This window comes from Muntiacus reevesi, chromosome 14 (genome assembly GCF_963930625.1).
Source record: "Muntiacus reevesi chromosome 14, mMunRee1.1, whole genome shotgun sequence".
NCBI classification, from domain to species: domain Eukaryota; kingdom Metazoa; phylum Chordata; class Mammalia; order Artiodactyla; family Cervidae; genus Muntiacus; species Muntiacus reevesi.
Window position 1 is genome coordinate 48,610,590 of NC_089262.1, and position 17,136 is coordinate 48,627,725.

General features: G+C 39.4%; 1 protein-coding gene across 6 annotated transcripts in view; it reads right to left on the reverse strand.

Annotated features, from left to right (window-relative positions):
- The window catches only part of PDE4D (phosphodiesterase 4D), a 1,548,416-nt gene that overhangs the window by 227,104 nt on the left and 1,304,176 nt on the right, over positions 1–17,136 (reverse strand). For all 6 annotated transcript variants that reach the window (XM_065905742.1, XM_065905741.1, XM_065905745.1 and 3 more), the window contains one exon: positions 15,839–16,030. In XM_065905742.1, the coding sequence (XP_065761814.1) occupies positions 15,839–16,030 (192 nt within the window). The remainder of the gene's footprint in view (positions 1–15,838; positions 16,031–17,136) is intronic.

A 17,136-nucleotide genomic window follows, 5' to 3' on the forward strand; every position in this document is an offset into this window, starting at 1 on the left:
CACTTTCTAACACCATACACAAAAATAAACTCAAAATGGATTAAAGATCTAAATGTAAGACCAGAAACTATAAAACTCCTAGAGGAGAACATAGGCAAAACACTCTCTGACATAAATCTCAGCAGGGTCCTCTATGACCCACCTCCCAGAATATTGGAAATAAAAGCAAAACTAAACATATGGGACCTAATGAAACGTAAAAGCTTCTGCACTACAAAGGAAACTATAAGTAAGGTGAAAAGACAGCCCTCAGATTGGGAGAAAATAATAGCAAATGAAGAAACAGACAAAGGATTAATCTCAAAATTATACAAGCAACTCCTGAAGCTCAATTCCAGAAAAATAAATGACCCAATCAAAAAATGGGCCAAAGAACTAAACAGACATTTCTCCAAAGAAGACATACAGATGGCTAACAAACACATGAAAAGATGCTCAACATCACTCATTATCAGAGAAATGCAAATCAAAACCACAGTGAGGTACCATTACACGCCAGTCAGGATGGCTGCTATCCAAAAGTCTACAAGCAATAAATGCTGGAGAGGGTGTGGAGAAAAGGGAACCCTCTTACACTGTTGGTGGGAATGCAAACTAGTACAGCCACTATGGAGAACAGTGTGGAGATTTCTTAAAAAACTGGAAATAGAACTGCCATATGACCCAGCAATACCACTTCTGGGCATACACACTGAGGAAACCAGATCTGAAAGAGATACGTGCATCCCAATGTTCATCGCAGCACTGTTTATAATAGCCAGGACATGGAAGCAACCTAGATGCCCATCAGCAGATGAATGGATAAGGAAGCTGTGGTACATATACACTATGGAATATTACTCAGCCATTAAAAAGAATTCATTTGAATCATTTCTAATGAGATGGATAAAACTGGAGCCCATTATACAGAGAGAAGTAAGCCAGAAAGATAAAGAACATTACAGCATACTAACACATATATATGGAATTTAGAAAGATGGTAATGATAACCCTATATGCAAAACAGAAAAAGAGACACAGAAGTACAGAACAGACTTTTGAACTCTGTGGGAGAAGGTGAGGGTGGGATGTTTCAAAAGAACAGCATGTATATTATCTATGGTGAAACAGATCACTAGCCCAGGTGAGATGCATGAGACGAGTGCTCAGGCCTGGTGCACTGGGAGGTCCCAGAGGAGTCGGGTGGAGAGGGAGGTGGGAGGGGGGATCGGGATGGGGAATACGTGTAACTCTATGGCTGATTCGAGTCAATGTATGACAAAACCCACTGAAATGTTGTGAAGTAATTGGCCTCCAACTAATAAAATAAAATTAAAAAAAAAAAAAAAGAAAGAAAGGGAAATAAAGATTTTAGTTCAACTGCTTTAATTTTTCTATTCTCACCTAGAGGCTACTGTATCGGCCAGCAAATGCCAAATGAGTGGTCCAGCAGCAGCTGTTGGTCGATATCACTATGTTCTAACTCACATTGTGCATGTGTGTGTGTGTGTACATGCTCAAAAGACAGACTTTTGAGCAGAATTTTGGGATTTCTAAAAGTGAGCTAATGATACTTTCTCATTTCCTTACAGGACTGTTTTGAAGATCAAGTAATGAACTTCACAGGAGAATCTTATGGCAACTATAAACATTATATGGATGCTAGGCAAGTGTAAGAATAAATTCACGTATACAGTTCAGTTCAGTTGCTGACTCGTGTCTGACTCTTTGTGACCCCATGGACTGCAACACGCCAGGCTTCCCTGTCCATCACCAACTCCTGGAGTTTACTCAAACTCATGTCCATTGAGTTGGTGATGGCACAGGAAATTCCCATCTCATCCTCTGTCATTCCCTTCTCCTCCTGCCTTCAATCTTTCCCAGAATCAGGGTCTTTTCCAATGAGTCAGCTCTTCGCATCAGGTGGCCTAAGTATTGGATTTCAGCTTCAGCATCAGTCCTTCCAATGAATATCCAGGACTGATTTTCTTTCGGATGGACTGGTTGGATCTCCTTGCAGTCCAAGGAACTCTCAAGAGTATTCTCCAACACCACAGTTCAAAAACATCAATTCTTTGATGCTCAACTTTCTTTATAGTCCAACTCTCACATCCATACATGACTACTGGAAAAACCATAGTCTTAACTAGACAGACATATACATCACTTCCCAAAGGGTCTACTGACACTAAAAATCACAAAGCGTGAAACATGGTAAACCCTGAAAAAATCCTGAACTTAAACTGATAACTTTGAGGTTTGTTTGTGAACCTTTGTGTCATACTTTCACCACTCTTAGAGTGCTCCTTTGTCTGGAGGGCTGGGTTATAGGCAAGCTGTCTGTCTGGGAAACATCAGGCTCCTTTCCTAGAGAAATAGTACAGATGGGCTGCCTGAGTGCTAAGTTGCTCAGTCATGTCCAACTCTTTATGACCCCCATGGACTGTAGCCCGCCAGGCTCCTCTGTCTATGAGATTCTCCAGGCAAGAATACTGGAGTGGGTTGGGTTGCCATGGCCTCTCCTTCAGGGCATCTTCTGGACCCAGTGATCAAACTCATGTCTCTTACGTCTCCTGTGTTGGCAGCCACCTGGGAAGCCTGTAAGATGAGCTTTCTTCAAACAAATGTAAGACAAACAAACAAAAAACACCAAAAAACAGTGAAACATGTAGGAAATTTTACCTACTCTCTAGAGTAGGTGGGAAAAATGAATAGGAACTTCAATATAATGAAGATAAACAATGAATATTAAAAGATATAAAACAAAAGCATGTTGCTAGCACATGGAATTAACTCTGTGATTTGTTGCAAAAGAGTTCTTTTACCAACTGCCTTTTTTTTTTTTTTTTACTTTCTGTAAAAATAAACTCATAATTGAAAATAATAATGATTGAATGAAGGTTTTCCAAAAAAAAAAAATCACCACAGAGATCTTTGGATAATACATAAACCATAATGCTTGTTTTCTGATTTTTCTGGCCAAAACCAAAAATGAAACAAAGAAACAAAAAAAATAAGCAGTCAAACAAAATGGCCCTGATGCACAGAACAAATTCAGTCTGAAATTCTCTAAATCCCAAAGGAAAAATCAATGTCGAGACACAGAAACATGAGATCTGTATGCAGCCCTGTTCTCCCTGGAAACAAAACTGGGAGCTAAGAGGACTTGGCCTTGGGACCATTCATAACATTTACTGGCAGACAATGTCAGGCACTGAACTGCTTAAATGATCTCTTGTCACAATGCAGACTCCCACATTTGCAGATATGCCAACAGATGTCCTTTTTTATTCTGCTTTTAACTTATCTACTTCCATGGACAGTTTGTAGGAGTTAAGGTCCTATATATGTCTAGAGGCTAACTATCCAGAGCATGTGTGCTCACTCACTCTTTCATGTCCAACTCTTTGCGACCCCGTGGACGGTAGTCCGCCAGGCTCCTCTGTTCATGGGATTTTCCAGCCAAGAATACTGGAATGGGTTGCCTTGTTCTCTGCCAGGGAATCTTCCTGACCCAGAGATCAAACCCATGTTTCCTTTGTTTCCTGCATTGATTTTTCAGCAGGTAGGTTTTTTTTTTTACCACTGAGTCACGTCAATGACAACTAAGTTTTATTTATCCAAGGTAAGAAAACCCTGAAGTCTTAAGACAATGAATGGAAAGCTGACACAAACATCTGAGAGAAACCTCAACAGGAAGATGGAATAATTGGGGATATTTCTTCAGTGAATCTATACCTCAACCACGCCACAAAGTGCTAGGAATCTGATAACAAAGCCAAGTGTTCGATATTTCTGACGTGTTCTTTTCTGAAGAAAAACCACAGATCTGGTTGAAGGCTCTTTATTTCCTATTTGTAATAGCATTTTAAAATTTTCATCTTATAGGGATTTAGTGAGCATGACTTAATAATAATCCCTAGTATATTTTATCTCATGAAGCACATCATATAAATGTTCCAATAGTGTGATTATGTTTCCTTATATGGTGCATAAAACTGTACAGATGACATTGAGAACAACTCACTAAGGATCTAAGACTGACAAACAAAATCAATATTTAAAGTAAATGATGTATAAATGGAGATAGGAATTTATACAGGAATCTCAATAATGATTGGGTAAGTCTGTTTTTCTATCTGGATAAGAATCTAGATGATTTTTTTTCATGACAAGAATGTATGATCCAAACAAAATTCTTTGACTTGTTGTCATGGATCTATGGTATCTTCAAGCAATACCCAGACATGGAATAGGAACAGTAAATATTTGCTGAATGAGTAAAAGCATGAAACTCTCATTCAAAAATGCAGCCAATTATTAATAATACCTTTATTTAGAATGTGGTAAAAGACACAGATTGGTTACCTCTGTTAGAAATAAAATTTCTTCTTTCTCCTGATCTATCCACTTCATTCCCACAACTCGCTGTCAAGATTTAAAGTCCAGGAAATTGTAATTCTATAATACTAGAGAGTGGTTTTGATTTTAGTTTTCTTTAGCTGGAATCAAGATGGCTAGGAGAAATATTAATAACCTCAGATATGCAGATGACACCACCCTTATGGCAGAAAGTGAAGAAGAACTAAAGAGCCTCTGATGAAAGTGAAAGAGGAGAGTGAAAAAGATGGCTTAAAGGTCAACATTCAGAAAACAAAGATCATGGCATCTGGTCCCATCACTTCATGGTAAATAGATGGAGAAACAGTGAAAACAGTGGCTGAATTTATTTTTTGGGGCTCCAAAATCACTGCAGATGGTGACTGCAGCCATGAAATTAAAAGACGCTTGCTCTTTGGAAGAAAAGTTGTGACCAACCTAGACAGCATATTAAAAAGCAGAGACATTACTTTGCTGACAAAGGTCTGTCTAGTCAAAGCTATGGTTTTTCCAGTAGTCATGTATGGATGTGAGAGTTGGACTATAAAGAAAGCTGAGTGCTGAAGAATTAATGCTTTGAACTGCGGTGTTGGAGAAGATTCTTGAGAGTCCCTTGGACTGCAAGGAGATCCAACCAGTCCATCCTAAAGGAAATCAGTCCTGAATGTTCATTGGAAGGACTGATGTTGAAGCTGAAACTCCAATACTTTGGCCATCTGATGCAAAGAGCTGGCTCATTTGAAAAGACCCTGATGCTGGGGAAGATCGAAGGCGGGAGGAGAAGGGACAACAGAGGATGAGATGGTTGGATGGCATCACCGACTCTATGGACATGAGTGTGAGTAAACTCTGGGAGTTGGTGATGGACAGGGAGGCCTGGCATGCTGTAGTCCATAGGGTCTCAAGGAGTTGGACATGACTGAGCAACTGAACTGACTGACTGAGTACATAGAGGAAAGAGTGTTGGGATAAGAAAGCAAGTGGGAGGCCCTGGGCCCAGTATCTATAACTGATAGAACTCGATCCTCTTGTGTAATGGCCATTTATTCCTTACAAGAAATAAGAAGACTTCATAATTTTCAACTTGGTTCATTCATTTAGGGTCATATTGCATTGAGAGCACTGTGCAGGTTACTGTCATTTTTTCATTGAAGATGGTTTTCAAATTTTCCTAATTTTAGTTGAGTAATTATTTTACTTCACACTGTGCTCTTAGAGGTTATGTTCTTTGTATTCACTGAAAAATAAGCCAGCTCTTCCTTGACCAAGATTGATTTGAGTTTGCTCCCTAGCAGGAATTTGAGCTCATAAAATTGTATAGTGATCACTTTTCTTATTAAGCTACCACTCTCTCCACATTTTTAAAAAGGTAGATGTTACCTTTTGTGAAGTATCAATATTAAGTCTGAGGTCAAAGTTAACTGCACAGTCAATCATTTACAAGTTTAAACAGTTTTTCACACTGCCTTTTTCTCTGCACTTATGGGAGTTGAGGAAGGCTCAGGTGACTTTCCCCCCCTCCCCCCCACATTTAAAACTAGAGTTCTAACACTTAGAAGCATCCTGAGTATGGAGGAAATTCAGAAAATTGTATTCTAAATATTAGGGTAAACTCTCCTAAAGACACAATAGAATTTTAGTAGCCTTAGCATGAAAATAAGGCATTACTAATAAGTTTGGTCAATCTCCATTTTTTTCCCCTCTGCCTTAAGAACTTTTCATAACTAACATTTGTCTCTACATGTCCCCTGAGGTCTCAGGATATATCACTTCAGCAGTGATAAGCAAGGAATATTATTAGAACACATAATTAATTTGCTATTTTCAAAGATTGGAGCATAGTGCAATGACAATCAAACAAATGTTGTGGTAACACATTAAAATGGACTATTTTTACCCTGTGGCATTAACAAACATGATTATCAAAATGTCAGAATATTAGAACTTCCTTTTATGATTTTTTTAGTATGAGATTAGGAATATAAAATGTGTATTCAGCTGCTATTTTTAATTCCTTATTTTAAAAATTGAAAAAATATATTTACCTAATTTATAAGTATTTTTTTGTCATTTATGGATCTCTTGTGTTTTGAGCTAGAAATAAAACAACCCCAGGGATTGGAGAAAGAAGTGGAATTTTTTTTAAAAATTCAAAAATAAGAAAGAAGGTAGCAAAACAGTATTCTAGCAGCCAATGATGTTAGAATATTCTGTCAATAGACTTCTTGAGATTTAAAGGCAGTGTGAGTTTAGGGTCTGTATCAATACCCTAAAAACAATAATAATGATAGTAACTTGCCAACTCCCAAGGATTGGTAGAGAAATCCCAGTTTATCTGGCTCACTACCAAAATAATATCACTCTTAGCAAAAACAAACTATTTTGTCTACCTGAGGTAAAGAATAGGATAAATTATCAATTCTAGAGCTCATCCAGAAGTTCACAACTGTGAATCTACTGAATTTTTTCCTTTCTCTTAACAAAATATCTCTTCACACAGAGACTTGATTTAACTCCAATCCTATGAACATGAATAAATACCTTAAATAAGAGGTTCTTAAACTTTCTCAATTCATCACACTCTTAGTATTTCAGTAATTTATATCCTTGGTGGCTCAGTAGTAGAGAATCTGCCTGCAATGCAGGAAACTGCCTGATATATAGAAGACTCGGGTTTGATCCCTTGGTCAGGAAGACCCCCTAAAGAAGGAAATGGCAACCACCTTTAGTATTCTTGCCTGGGAAATCCCATGGACAGAGGAGCCTGGCAGGCTACAGTCTGTGGGGTCACAAGAATTAGACAGGGTTTAGTGACTAAAACCACCAAACCACCACCACCAATTTTCTACAGCACCCTACCAGCCAAAAGAAATAACTAACAGTGGTATTATTAAGAGTTCAGTTCAAACTATTTAATATGGTTCTGTCTCAACAACTGAGCACCCGTTGAGTACTACAGAACGTCTCACTTGGGAAGGAGCTTGCACATTGCCTCCCTCGCTTCCTGGTTCACACTGATTTTTGTGCAATGCTTGCTTCTATCACAACAATAATCAACAACCCAGTTTTGCAAAGATATGATGTCATTGAACAAAAACTAATGATCTAAAGTTGAAAATGGAAACTATTTCAAGCTATTCGTTCTCTAGGCGACTGACAGATGTTTCTGTGTTTCCCTTGAAAACTGAAAAAATCTGTCGCACCCACGTGAGTTCCCTGTGGTGGCCCAGGATACCTAAGCCACTCTGGCCCTACTGTCATTACTCTTATGCCCTTGAGTAAGGGTGAGAACACTTCCTCAGTTGGGAAAACTCCGGAAATGGGCAAGGAATTATCTGACCACAGCTCCTTTCTATATTTACATAAAGGTAGTGTTCTTGCCTGGAGAATCCCAGGGACGGGGGAGCCTGGTGGGCTGCTGTCTATGGGGTCACACAGAGTCGGACACGACTGAAGTGACTTAGCAGCAGCAGCAGCAGAGGACTTTTACACCCCACTCCAGTACTCTTGCCTGGGAAATCCCACGGATGGAGGAGCCTGGTGGGCTGCAGTCCATGGGGTCTCAAGGAGTCAGACACAACTGAGCGACTTCACTTTCACTTTTCACTTTCATGCACTGGAGAAGGAAGTGGCAACCCACTCCAGTATTCTTGCCTGGAGAATCCCAGGGACAGATGAGCCTGGTGGGCTGCCATCTATGGGGTCGCACAGAGTCGGACACAACTGACGCGACTTAGCAGCAGCAGCAGCAGAGGACTTTTAAGGGGCTTCCCAGGTGGTGCGAGTGGTAAAGGACCTGCCCGCCAATGCAGGAAACATAAGAGATGTGGGTTTGATGCCTGGGTCGGGAAGATCCCCTGGAGAAGGGCATGGCAACCCACTCCAGTATTGATGCCTAGAGAATCCCAGGACAGAGGAGCCTGGCGGGCTATGGTTCACAGGGTAGCAAAGAGTTGGACACAACTGAAACAACCTAGCACACGTGCACAGAGGACTTTCAAATGGCAGATCAAGATTAGAAAAGAGAAAGATGCTCATTGGTGTTAATAAGATCTAAAAATCTAGTTAGGTGGAGCTACAAACTTTTCAATAGATCCAGTGAGGACTAGAATCTTTTGTTTTTATTTTTATTTTCAGAGATAGCTCAGTAAGACTAATGAAGAATAATGTAACCTATAATAAAAATGAACAGATATGTAAGCAATCATTCTTCCTTTTTCAAATTCATTACTAGAATCTACACACCTCTACTCAATAGTCATAGGAAAAGACCAAGAGCAGCTACAACTGAAAACTCACAAAGGCTCAAGAGATGGTGAGGGACTTGCTAACTGCTAACTGGTAAGGATGCTGAAGCTGAAACTCCAATACTTTGGCTACCTGATACAAAGAACCGACTCACTGGAAAAGACCCTGATGCTGGGAAAGATTGAAGGCAAGAGGAAAAGGGGACAACAGCGGATGAGATGGTTGGATGGCATCACCAATGTGATGGATATGAGTTTTGAGTAAGCTCCGGGAGTTGGTGATGGACAGGGAGGCCTGGTGTGCTGCAGTCCATGGGATTATAAAGCGCTGGACATGACTGAGCAAGTGAACTAAACTGAACTGAAGGAAAGGGCAGAAATTTGACATGGGGTTGGGGGATATTGGCTCCTGGCTGGGAGAATGCCCACATGGGACACTGCAAAGGCTGTTCAGTGGATCGTACATTTCTGTATGGTGACAGGGACTAATTAGCTAGAACACCAAGAGTGCCCTAGCTTTTTATGGTACATCGGGTCCACTCATCTCTTCTTCACTGCCCCTCCACACCTTCCCCATATGTATCAGTATGTAAGTACAAGTAAAGAGCTAATTAGATTATCAGGATTCTCTGTATTACTGTTTACTTAACAGAAGATGGGGACTAGAGGTCCATTATACAGATGAACTGAAAAATATTCTTCTTTGCATTATTATTGGAGTATAATTGCTTTGCAATGTTGTATTTGCTTCTGCTCTATAATGAAGCGGATTAGCTATATGTATATATACATCTTCTCCCTCTTGGACCTCCCCTCCCATTGCACCCATCACAGAGCACAGACCTGGGCTTCCTGGGCTTTAGAGCAGGTTCCTACTAGCTATCTATTTGACACATGTACTCCAGTATTCATTGCAGCACTGTTTATACTAGACAGGACATGGAAACAATCTAACTGTCCAATAACAGGCGAATAGATAAAGAAGAAGATGTAGTTCATATATACAGTGGAATATTAGCCATAAAAAGGAACAAAACTGGGTCAAGTCTGTAGAGACACAGAGGAAGTGTTTGTCACACAGAGTGAAGTAAGTCAGAGAAAAACAAATGTCATATATTAACACATATGTGTGGAATCTAGAAAAATGGTACAGATGAACCTATTTCCAGGGCAGGAATAGAGGCACAAACGTAGAGAATAGACATCTAGATCCAGTATGGGGGTGGGGAAAGGGTAGGACATACTGGGAGATTAGGATTGAAAACTGCTTTTAACTGATGTGGTTTGACTGACAGTTTACATTCAATAAACTCTTAGTTTTATGACTAAATTCTATTTTTCTTGTCAATGATAATACTCCTGTTAATTTCCTCAGTGGCTCATATCTGAGTATTGGCAAATGCAAATAACATTACAGCATTAGATCAAAAGCAACAACAGAAGTTAACTATTATCCAGAAATTAAGATAGTTTTAAATGCATTTTGAAGAATTTAAGAGGGAAAAACTACATATGTTTTATGCAATTATCCATGTATTCTGTAACTTTCTCCATGTTTCTTCATGACAGCACAAGGGTAACCTGTTACTACTTATCTTATAAGTAGTATTTCCTACTTCCATAAAATACTTGTTTACTCTTTATGATAGTTCACATCTACTTTTTATGTATTTATTTCTTTAGTGTACTCATGATAATCATTAAAAATTTACCTATGTCTTATTAGTCTTAAGAATTAAGTTGCTACTTGGAATATATTTAACAAACTATGTGACAGGCTTCTGAGCAGAGGCTGCCAGGAACTTCTCTTCTGCCTTATACAAGCTAATTTTTTTTTTTTAGATGTGCAGTTTAGCCTCGTTCTATAGACTTGAGTCAGTTGCATATTTTCCAAAGAGTCACTTGCATATTTTCTTTATTACTTCTCTGACCAATTTGAGCTTGCATCTTCTTTCATGCTTAAACTATAACTGAAAAATAAATTTCCACAGTGCCAAGTCATTCATTTGGTCATTGGCTTTGATCAACAGGTACTTCAGTTTCTCAGCAGTTTTGCCACAATAGTTCACTTTGTTTATGACATTAGCAAAATAATGTTCTCAGAGAAATGAACAAAATGTGTGTGTGCTGTAAAAGAAGTTTAAGGACCTTGGATCTTTCACCTGTAAAATGGCATAATAAAACCCCTCTTCATAGGACTGAAGAAAGGATCAAATGAGAAGCACGATGAATAGAATAAATAACTAACCATTTCAGTCTTATCTTCCTTTTCACTTTACCAATAAATTAAACAATTATATTTCAACTTAAGGAGCATTTAACGATTTTCTAAAACATTTCATTCAGATAGATAATCATAAACCTTCACTGGTACTGTTAGTATTTGAAATTTCTGAGGGATTTTCTTAATAGGAATGCTTAACTAGTACTGTTAAGTATAAAATAATCAAGTGATTAAAATACATAATACTACCATTCTCTATAAAGTACAGTTGAAGTATAGACACCAAACAATCTTCCCAGCATTATCACGAACTAGATAAGAAAGTGGAGGTTTACATATGGCCACATGTGGAGTCAAATGAAGATAAAGGATAACACTTTACATGTAGATGGTTTGTGTAGCATCACATTGAAGGTTGAAACAGTTAGTTATTTATCCTATTCACCTTGCTTCTCAGAGAAACTTCATCTCCCAGGTAGGAAGAATCCTTTCCAGGAGTCAGTTAGTATCAAAGGAAAACCCTATTGTTCCACTATAAATACCCAGAGGGTATAAGAAAGCTGATCATGTCAAGTCATTATTTTTCAACAAAATATAGAGTTGCATCATGGTCTGATTAGATTTGTCACTTACATGAGACTGATCAGATAAAGAAACTCTTGAAAAGGAACAGGGAAACTTGAGGTCATCCTTGTAGGTTTGCTTTGGAAAGAAAAGTGCTACTTAAACATGAACGATTATATGCTTTTCATAAGAAGCACGGACGCATGTGCGTGCGTGCTTGGTTGCTCAGTCATATCCCGATTCTTTGTGACCCTTTGGACAGTAGCCCACCAGGTTCCTCAGTCCATGGAATTCTCCAGGCAAGAATAATGGAGTGGGTTGCCATGTTCTCCTCCAGAGAATCTTTCCGACCCAGAGATCGAACCTGCGTCTCTGTGTCTCCTGTATTGCAGGAGGATTCTTTCCCACTAAACCACTGGTAAGTCCCATAGGGATACACGCTGGCATCCCAAAATCAATGTGCTATAATTTTAAAAATTAGAATTTGCAGCTACATCAAATAGAGCCCACTAGCACACCATGGGCTTGTCCCTGGCTTCCAGCTAAAGCCAAATTTTTTACCTTTGCTAAAGTTGGAAGATATGACTTTCAACCTGGTTCTACATCTATTCACTATTACATATTATTATCTATGGGGTTTTTCAGCAATTTTCTTTCTAGTATTCTTATCCTATTCTCTTTCTACATTTTTTAGGTTTTTGGGCCATACCGCAGAGCCAGTGGTATCTTAGTCCTTCAACTAGGGATGAACCTGGGCCCTGGCAGTGAAAGTGCTGAATCCAAACCACTGGACTGCCAGGAAACTTCCTGTTCTCTTTATAATTGCAGTGTGGCTCTTTCAAACTCTCTCCCCTATTCTCAAGCTACCCCAGCCTCTTTCCTTTAGTTATCAATGGCTATACTTTCTTTTTTCACTGAAGTACAGTTGATTTATAATGTTGTACCAACCTCTGCTATGCAGTAAAGTGACTCAGTTATAGACATATACTCTTCTCTATACTTGCATGAAAAGGTAGATATCATAAACCATCAGTTCTCTAAATATTTCACCCATCCATCTCCAGATTTGTATTTCCTCTTTTCACTTTTCTTCATTGTTCGAAAGAATGCAGTACTCGTCTGGTACTACTTTTCCAAGGTTAGTCCCTTCACTTGAGCTCATGATCATACTTTTGTTAGCAGCTACAACTCCAAACTTAACCCTTGTGTCCCTCAGCTTACCTATTCTGAATTAAAAAAAGAAATTCCCTTGAACTCAATTCTCTCTCAAGCAACTTTAATTCTCTTTTCCCTTTCAACTTACTAATCTTTTATAGAAATGCTTGTACTTGCTGATATCTCCACTGTCAATTCAATCTTCCACTCATTCTATTCTTCCAATTCTACTACCCCACTGAGACGCTTCTTGCAGTGGTCCTCCCAAACTTAGTCATTACCAACCGTAATTGGTTCTTCAAATTTCTCCTGATCCTCTGCAATGTTGTTTCTGTTCTCTGTCCTTTTCCTTTAACTGTTGTCTTGCTCCTCCTATAGCTCCAGCCTCATTGTGTAAAAGTCAAATTCCTTATGTTGTCTACTTTCTACCCTGTCCCCATGTCAACATCATTGTTCATTTACAAGTTTGGGGTCAAAACTTCAGCATTCTCTTTGGTTCTCCTTGCCCACTGGGTATCTACACACACACACACACACACACACACACACACAGAGCCTCCTGCCTCTGGATTAAACTGTCATCCCAATCCAACTCCCTTGACCTGGGCATCCATCGTATTAAGCCTGCTTTGTTTCTATGAATTTCAACATGAACGATTTCCACTTTACTCAATCACTCAACAGTAGAGTAATCAGAAGCAATGAAAACAAGAATGGGATCACGTGATCCCAGCTAAACACCTCTGTGATTGTATTCCAGTCTTTCTCTCTTGCCACGTTTTCCTACCCACACCAATCAAACTGTCCTTCTTTAACTGAGCTATGATTCTCCTCACCCCACATGATCCAAATGTCGCCCTCTTGGCCTGGCTTTCCCTGGTCGGCAAACTCCCCTTCTCCTCTCCCTTTCTCGTGTAGTTTCTCTTGCCTCAAGGATGGTGCTGATCACATTTTATGACAAAAGTCTAAACGGCCAGCCCTCCTGCCCTGCCTCTTCTCCTACCCCATGCAGACTGGAAGCTACGAATACACCACAGTTGCTCAGAAAGTATTTTTATTACGTGTGAATGAATAAACAACCATCTTAAATTTAAAACCTAAGAAAACAAGACAAAAATAACAGAAATAGGACCAATGGGAAAAGGAAGTTGTTTTGTAATGAAGAAGAGTGGACAGCATCAATACAATGAATTAAGGATGAATATGTACTCACTGGGGCCTCCCAGATGGCTCAGTGGTAAAAGAATCTGCCTGCCAAGCCAGGAGATGCTGGATTGATCCCTGGGTTGGGAAGATCCTCTGGAGGAGGAAATGGCAGCCCTCTCCAGGATTTTTACCTGAAGAATCCCATGGACAGAGAAGGCTGGTGGTCTACAGTCTATGGCATTGAAAAGAGAAGGACACGACTAACCACACATGCACACACGCATGCATGTGAGTGTGAAGGAACAGTTGAACAAGGAAGTCTAAATCTCTAGCAGGCAATGAGGTGCTATAGTTCTGGAGCTCAACTGAGGTTTCAGGGCCAGAGATACTGAGCAGTAAGTCATCTGATGAAAGCTGATAGCTGAACATGTACATAAAAGAATTTTCCAAAGCAGAGAGAAAAGGGTCAGCGTCTATATGTTGGAGATAATACGTTAAGGGGTGATAGGCAGAATCAGTGAAGAGGGCTCTGAGCAGGAAGGAAGAGAGCCTACAACAGTGATGGGAGTTAGATTAAATGCACTTTGTATTTCCTCTGATAACTGGCACCATAACTTCTACTTTATGGGTGATTGATAAATATTATTTGAATTGGGATGGTTTTCAGAGGTCAATATGAATTAACGATACATTTCAGGATATTAAGGCAACACAACATATAAGGATATACAGCAAGTAGATATGGATCTTGGAGTGGGGTTGGAAGAATGTGGAGAGATATAATTATGGAAGAAGGTTCATTGCCAAAAATGCAGATTAAAAAAGGAGAGTAAATTGGGCAGTTTTTGAAAGATGGTGGTGACAGGTGCAGAGAGGTTAGGTAATGACGTGCTTTTACCTGTAGCCTGCAAGGACAGTAATTAGGACTTAAAAAATGTTTTTTCACTAATTATTTGACATAAAACCTGTCATTTCATAACATTATTAGTTATTTGAGATTCAGAACCCTGTCTTAAGAGTTTTCTTCTATCTCCTGTAATTGTCAAAGACAGTTACACAATGGGAATTTTGTAATTCAGAACCTGAATCAAAGTGATTGTACTTTAGCTGCTCATTCCTAGGGAGAAGAGAGTATCATCATTTTATAACTATTAGTAACTGGCAACCAAGAGCCATTTCATTTCTATAATCTCATGTAGACCTATTGGGATAACCTAAAGACCTGTTCGAATACCAAGAATAACACTAGACATTCAGGGACCCCATACATTCCTCTAAGATGTTCTGAAACCTATCCTGAGCTTTTGAGATGGTGCCATGAGAAGATGCTGTTGTTATTGGATGGATGTCTATATGCAGAAGAGGAAACTGGACACTAACTCTACACAGAGGCAGAGTGATCTTACATGACAGTGAAGGTACTGAGTAAGAGTTAGGTCCTATTTAGAAGCCTTCAGAAACCAAAAAACTAAAGAACACTACAGTAAACAGGAATGGAATGTGCTGAGAAAATGAGCTAATGACGGTATGTGATCTGTAAACCCGCTTATCTGTTTTAATTACTTTCCAAGCTGTGCCATGTCTTAAACGATATTCAAGCCTGTCCAATGTTTTCTCTACTTGACTCCAGTGATTAATATTCCAAAAATGGTTTAATTTAGGCAACCCTCCACAAAGATCTCTCAAACGAGCCAGCAAACCAGTGCTAACATCTGTGTGAAGATACATCAATGAAGATGCATTCAAAGAGACATACATGCTAATATCATGGGGACTTGCAAACTGAGTTTAAACCTTTTCAAAATATTCAGAAAAATTCACATGGTTAGGTAGCTAAATCTCAGTCAGGTCCTACATGAATACAAGCTAACGTTTTCAGTGTAAATGCCTCCATTAAAAATTTAATTCTCACTTTTCCCAGACAAGGTATTCTCTAGGTTAAATAAATGTCCTACCAAGGGTGAGAGCATATACAAATTCAATCTACTGTTTATCTTCAGTTTATACAATTTTGCTCATCATCCTTTTTAAATTAGAGAATGATGCAGTTGAACACACATCATTGGTTTTATCAACTCTAGAGAGAAATTTACTTGGTCTCCTCTAGGAGTTTTCTTGTCACTTTGCTCAGCCTCATACTTACATGTCACTGGCAATGGAGGAGTTCCGGGACATAGACTTTGGCGAGAGGTCATAGTCACTGTCGGAGCGATACAGGAAGGACTCCCGACGCTGGCTGTGGACGAAATTTGCTTGGAGAATCAGCCCAGATCCCGGGCTGGTCATGGGATCCAAGGGACTCCGTCCTGAAGATGTGCCGTTGTCCACATCGAAACTGCCAATAAGGGAGAAAAGGATGACATTGCCGTGATTTGCACGTTGATGCTTTAATAAAGTGAGACTTCATTTTAGGAAGTAACAGTAGGAAAACTAGCAGCTGATTCACTTTGTTAAAAAAATTATAATACCAGAATACACAAAAGAAAAATAATACACTGACTTCATACACTTGTCTTCCCAAGCTTTTGAGTATTTCTGCTAACTGACCAGATACAAGAACATAGATCTCTCCGAACTCAATTTCAGTTAAAAAGGAGCCATTCTGCAAAGACTGGTTCTCCTTAGAAGTCCTTTTATATAGTAATTCACTAAATATTTGGGTTCAATTCAACAAGTGCTCATGACATGTCTAATATGCTTGCTTCCCCAAAGCTGAGCTTCTCCGGAGTAGCTTCTCCACTCCTACCTATATCTACCGAATCAATAATTTCTGTTGTAGCCACTTCCCTCCATCCCCACTGCCAATATATTAAGTTCAAGATTCCATCAGCTCTCACTTATGTTATTATAAGAGTTTTAAAACTAGTCTCTTGAATCCATTTTTCACCCTGTATGACTCTCCTTAAAATGTAAACCTGACTATGTAATTCATCAGCTAAAAACCTTTCACTAGTTCACTGTTGTCCTCAGAATAAAGGTCACATTCCTTGGCTAAACTGACAGAGTCATAGGCATCTATCCTCAAGGACAACGAACCCTTTTCCCAACCTTGACATGCAACACTCTTCCATCGAGCAGTTCACGTTCCCTTCATATTGAACCACCACGTCCTTCTCTCAGGCTCTAGTGACCTAACCTTCTTCTCCCCAGTTACTCGGCACTACAGTCTCCTGCCTAACCATTATTCATCCTTGGTGGCCTAGCCTCCACTTGAAATACTGACTTGATACCCTAGAGCTTCATGAGATGCCCTTTCTCGGCACTCCCAAGACTCGTTCCCACTCCCTACAGGTGGCGTTTATAAGGAGCTGGAAATAATTACCACGTGATCTCCATTCCTAGACTGTGAGCTGAGAATGAAGATTCTAGGTGTTCTGAGCACTCATATGGCACTTCAGAAAAGTGGCTTGAACTAGTGATCAAATGAATGAAAGGCATGAT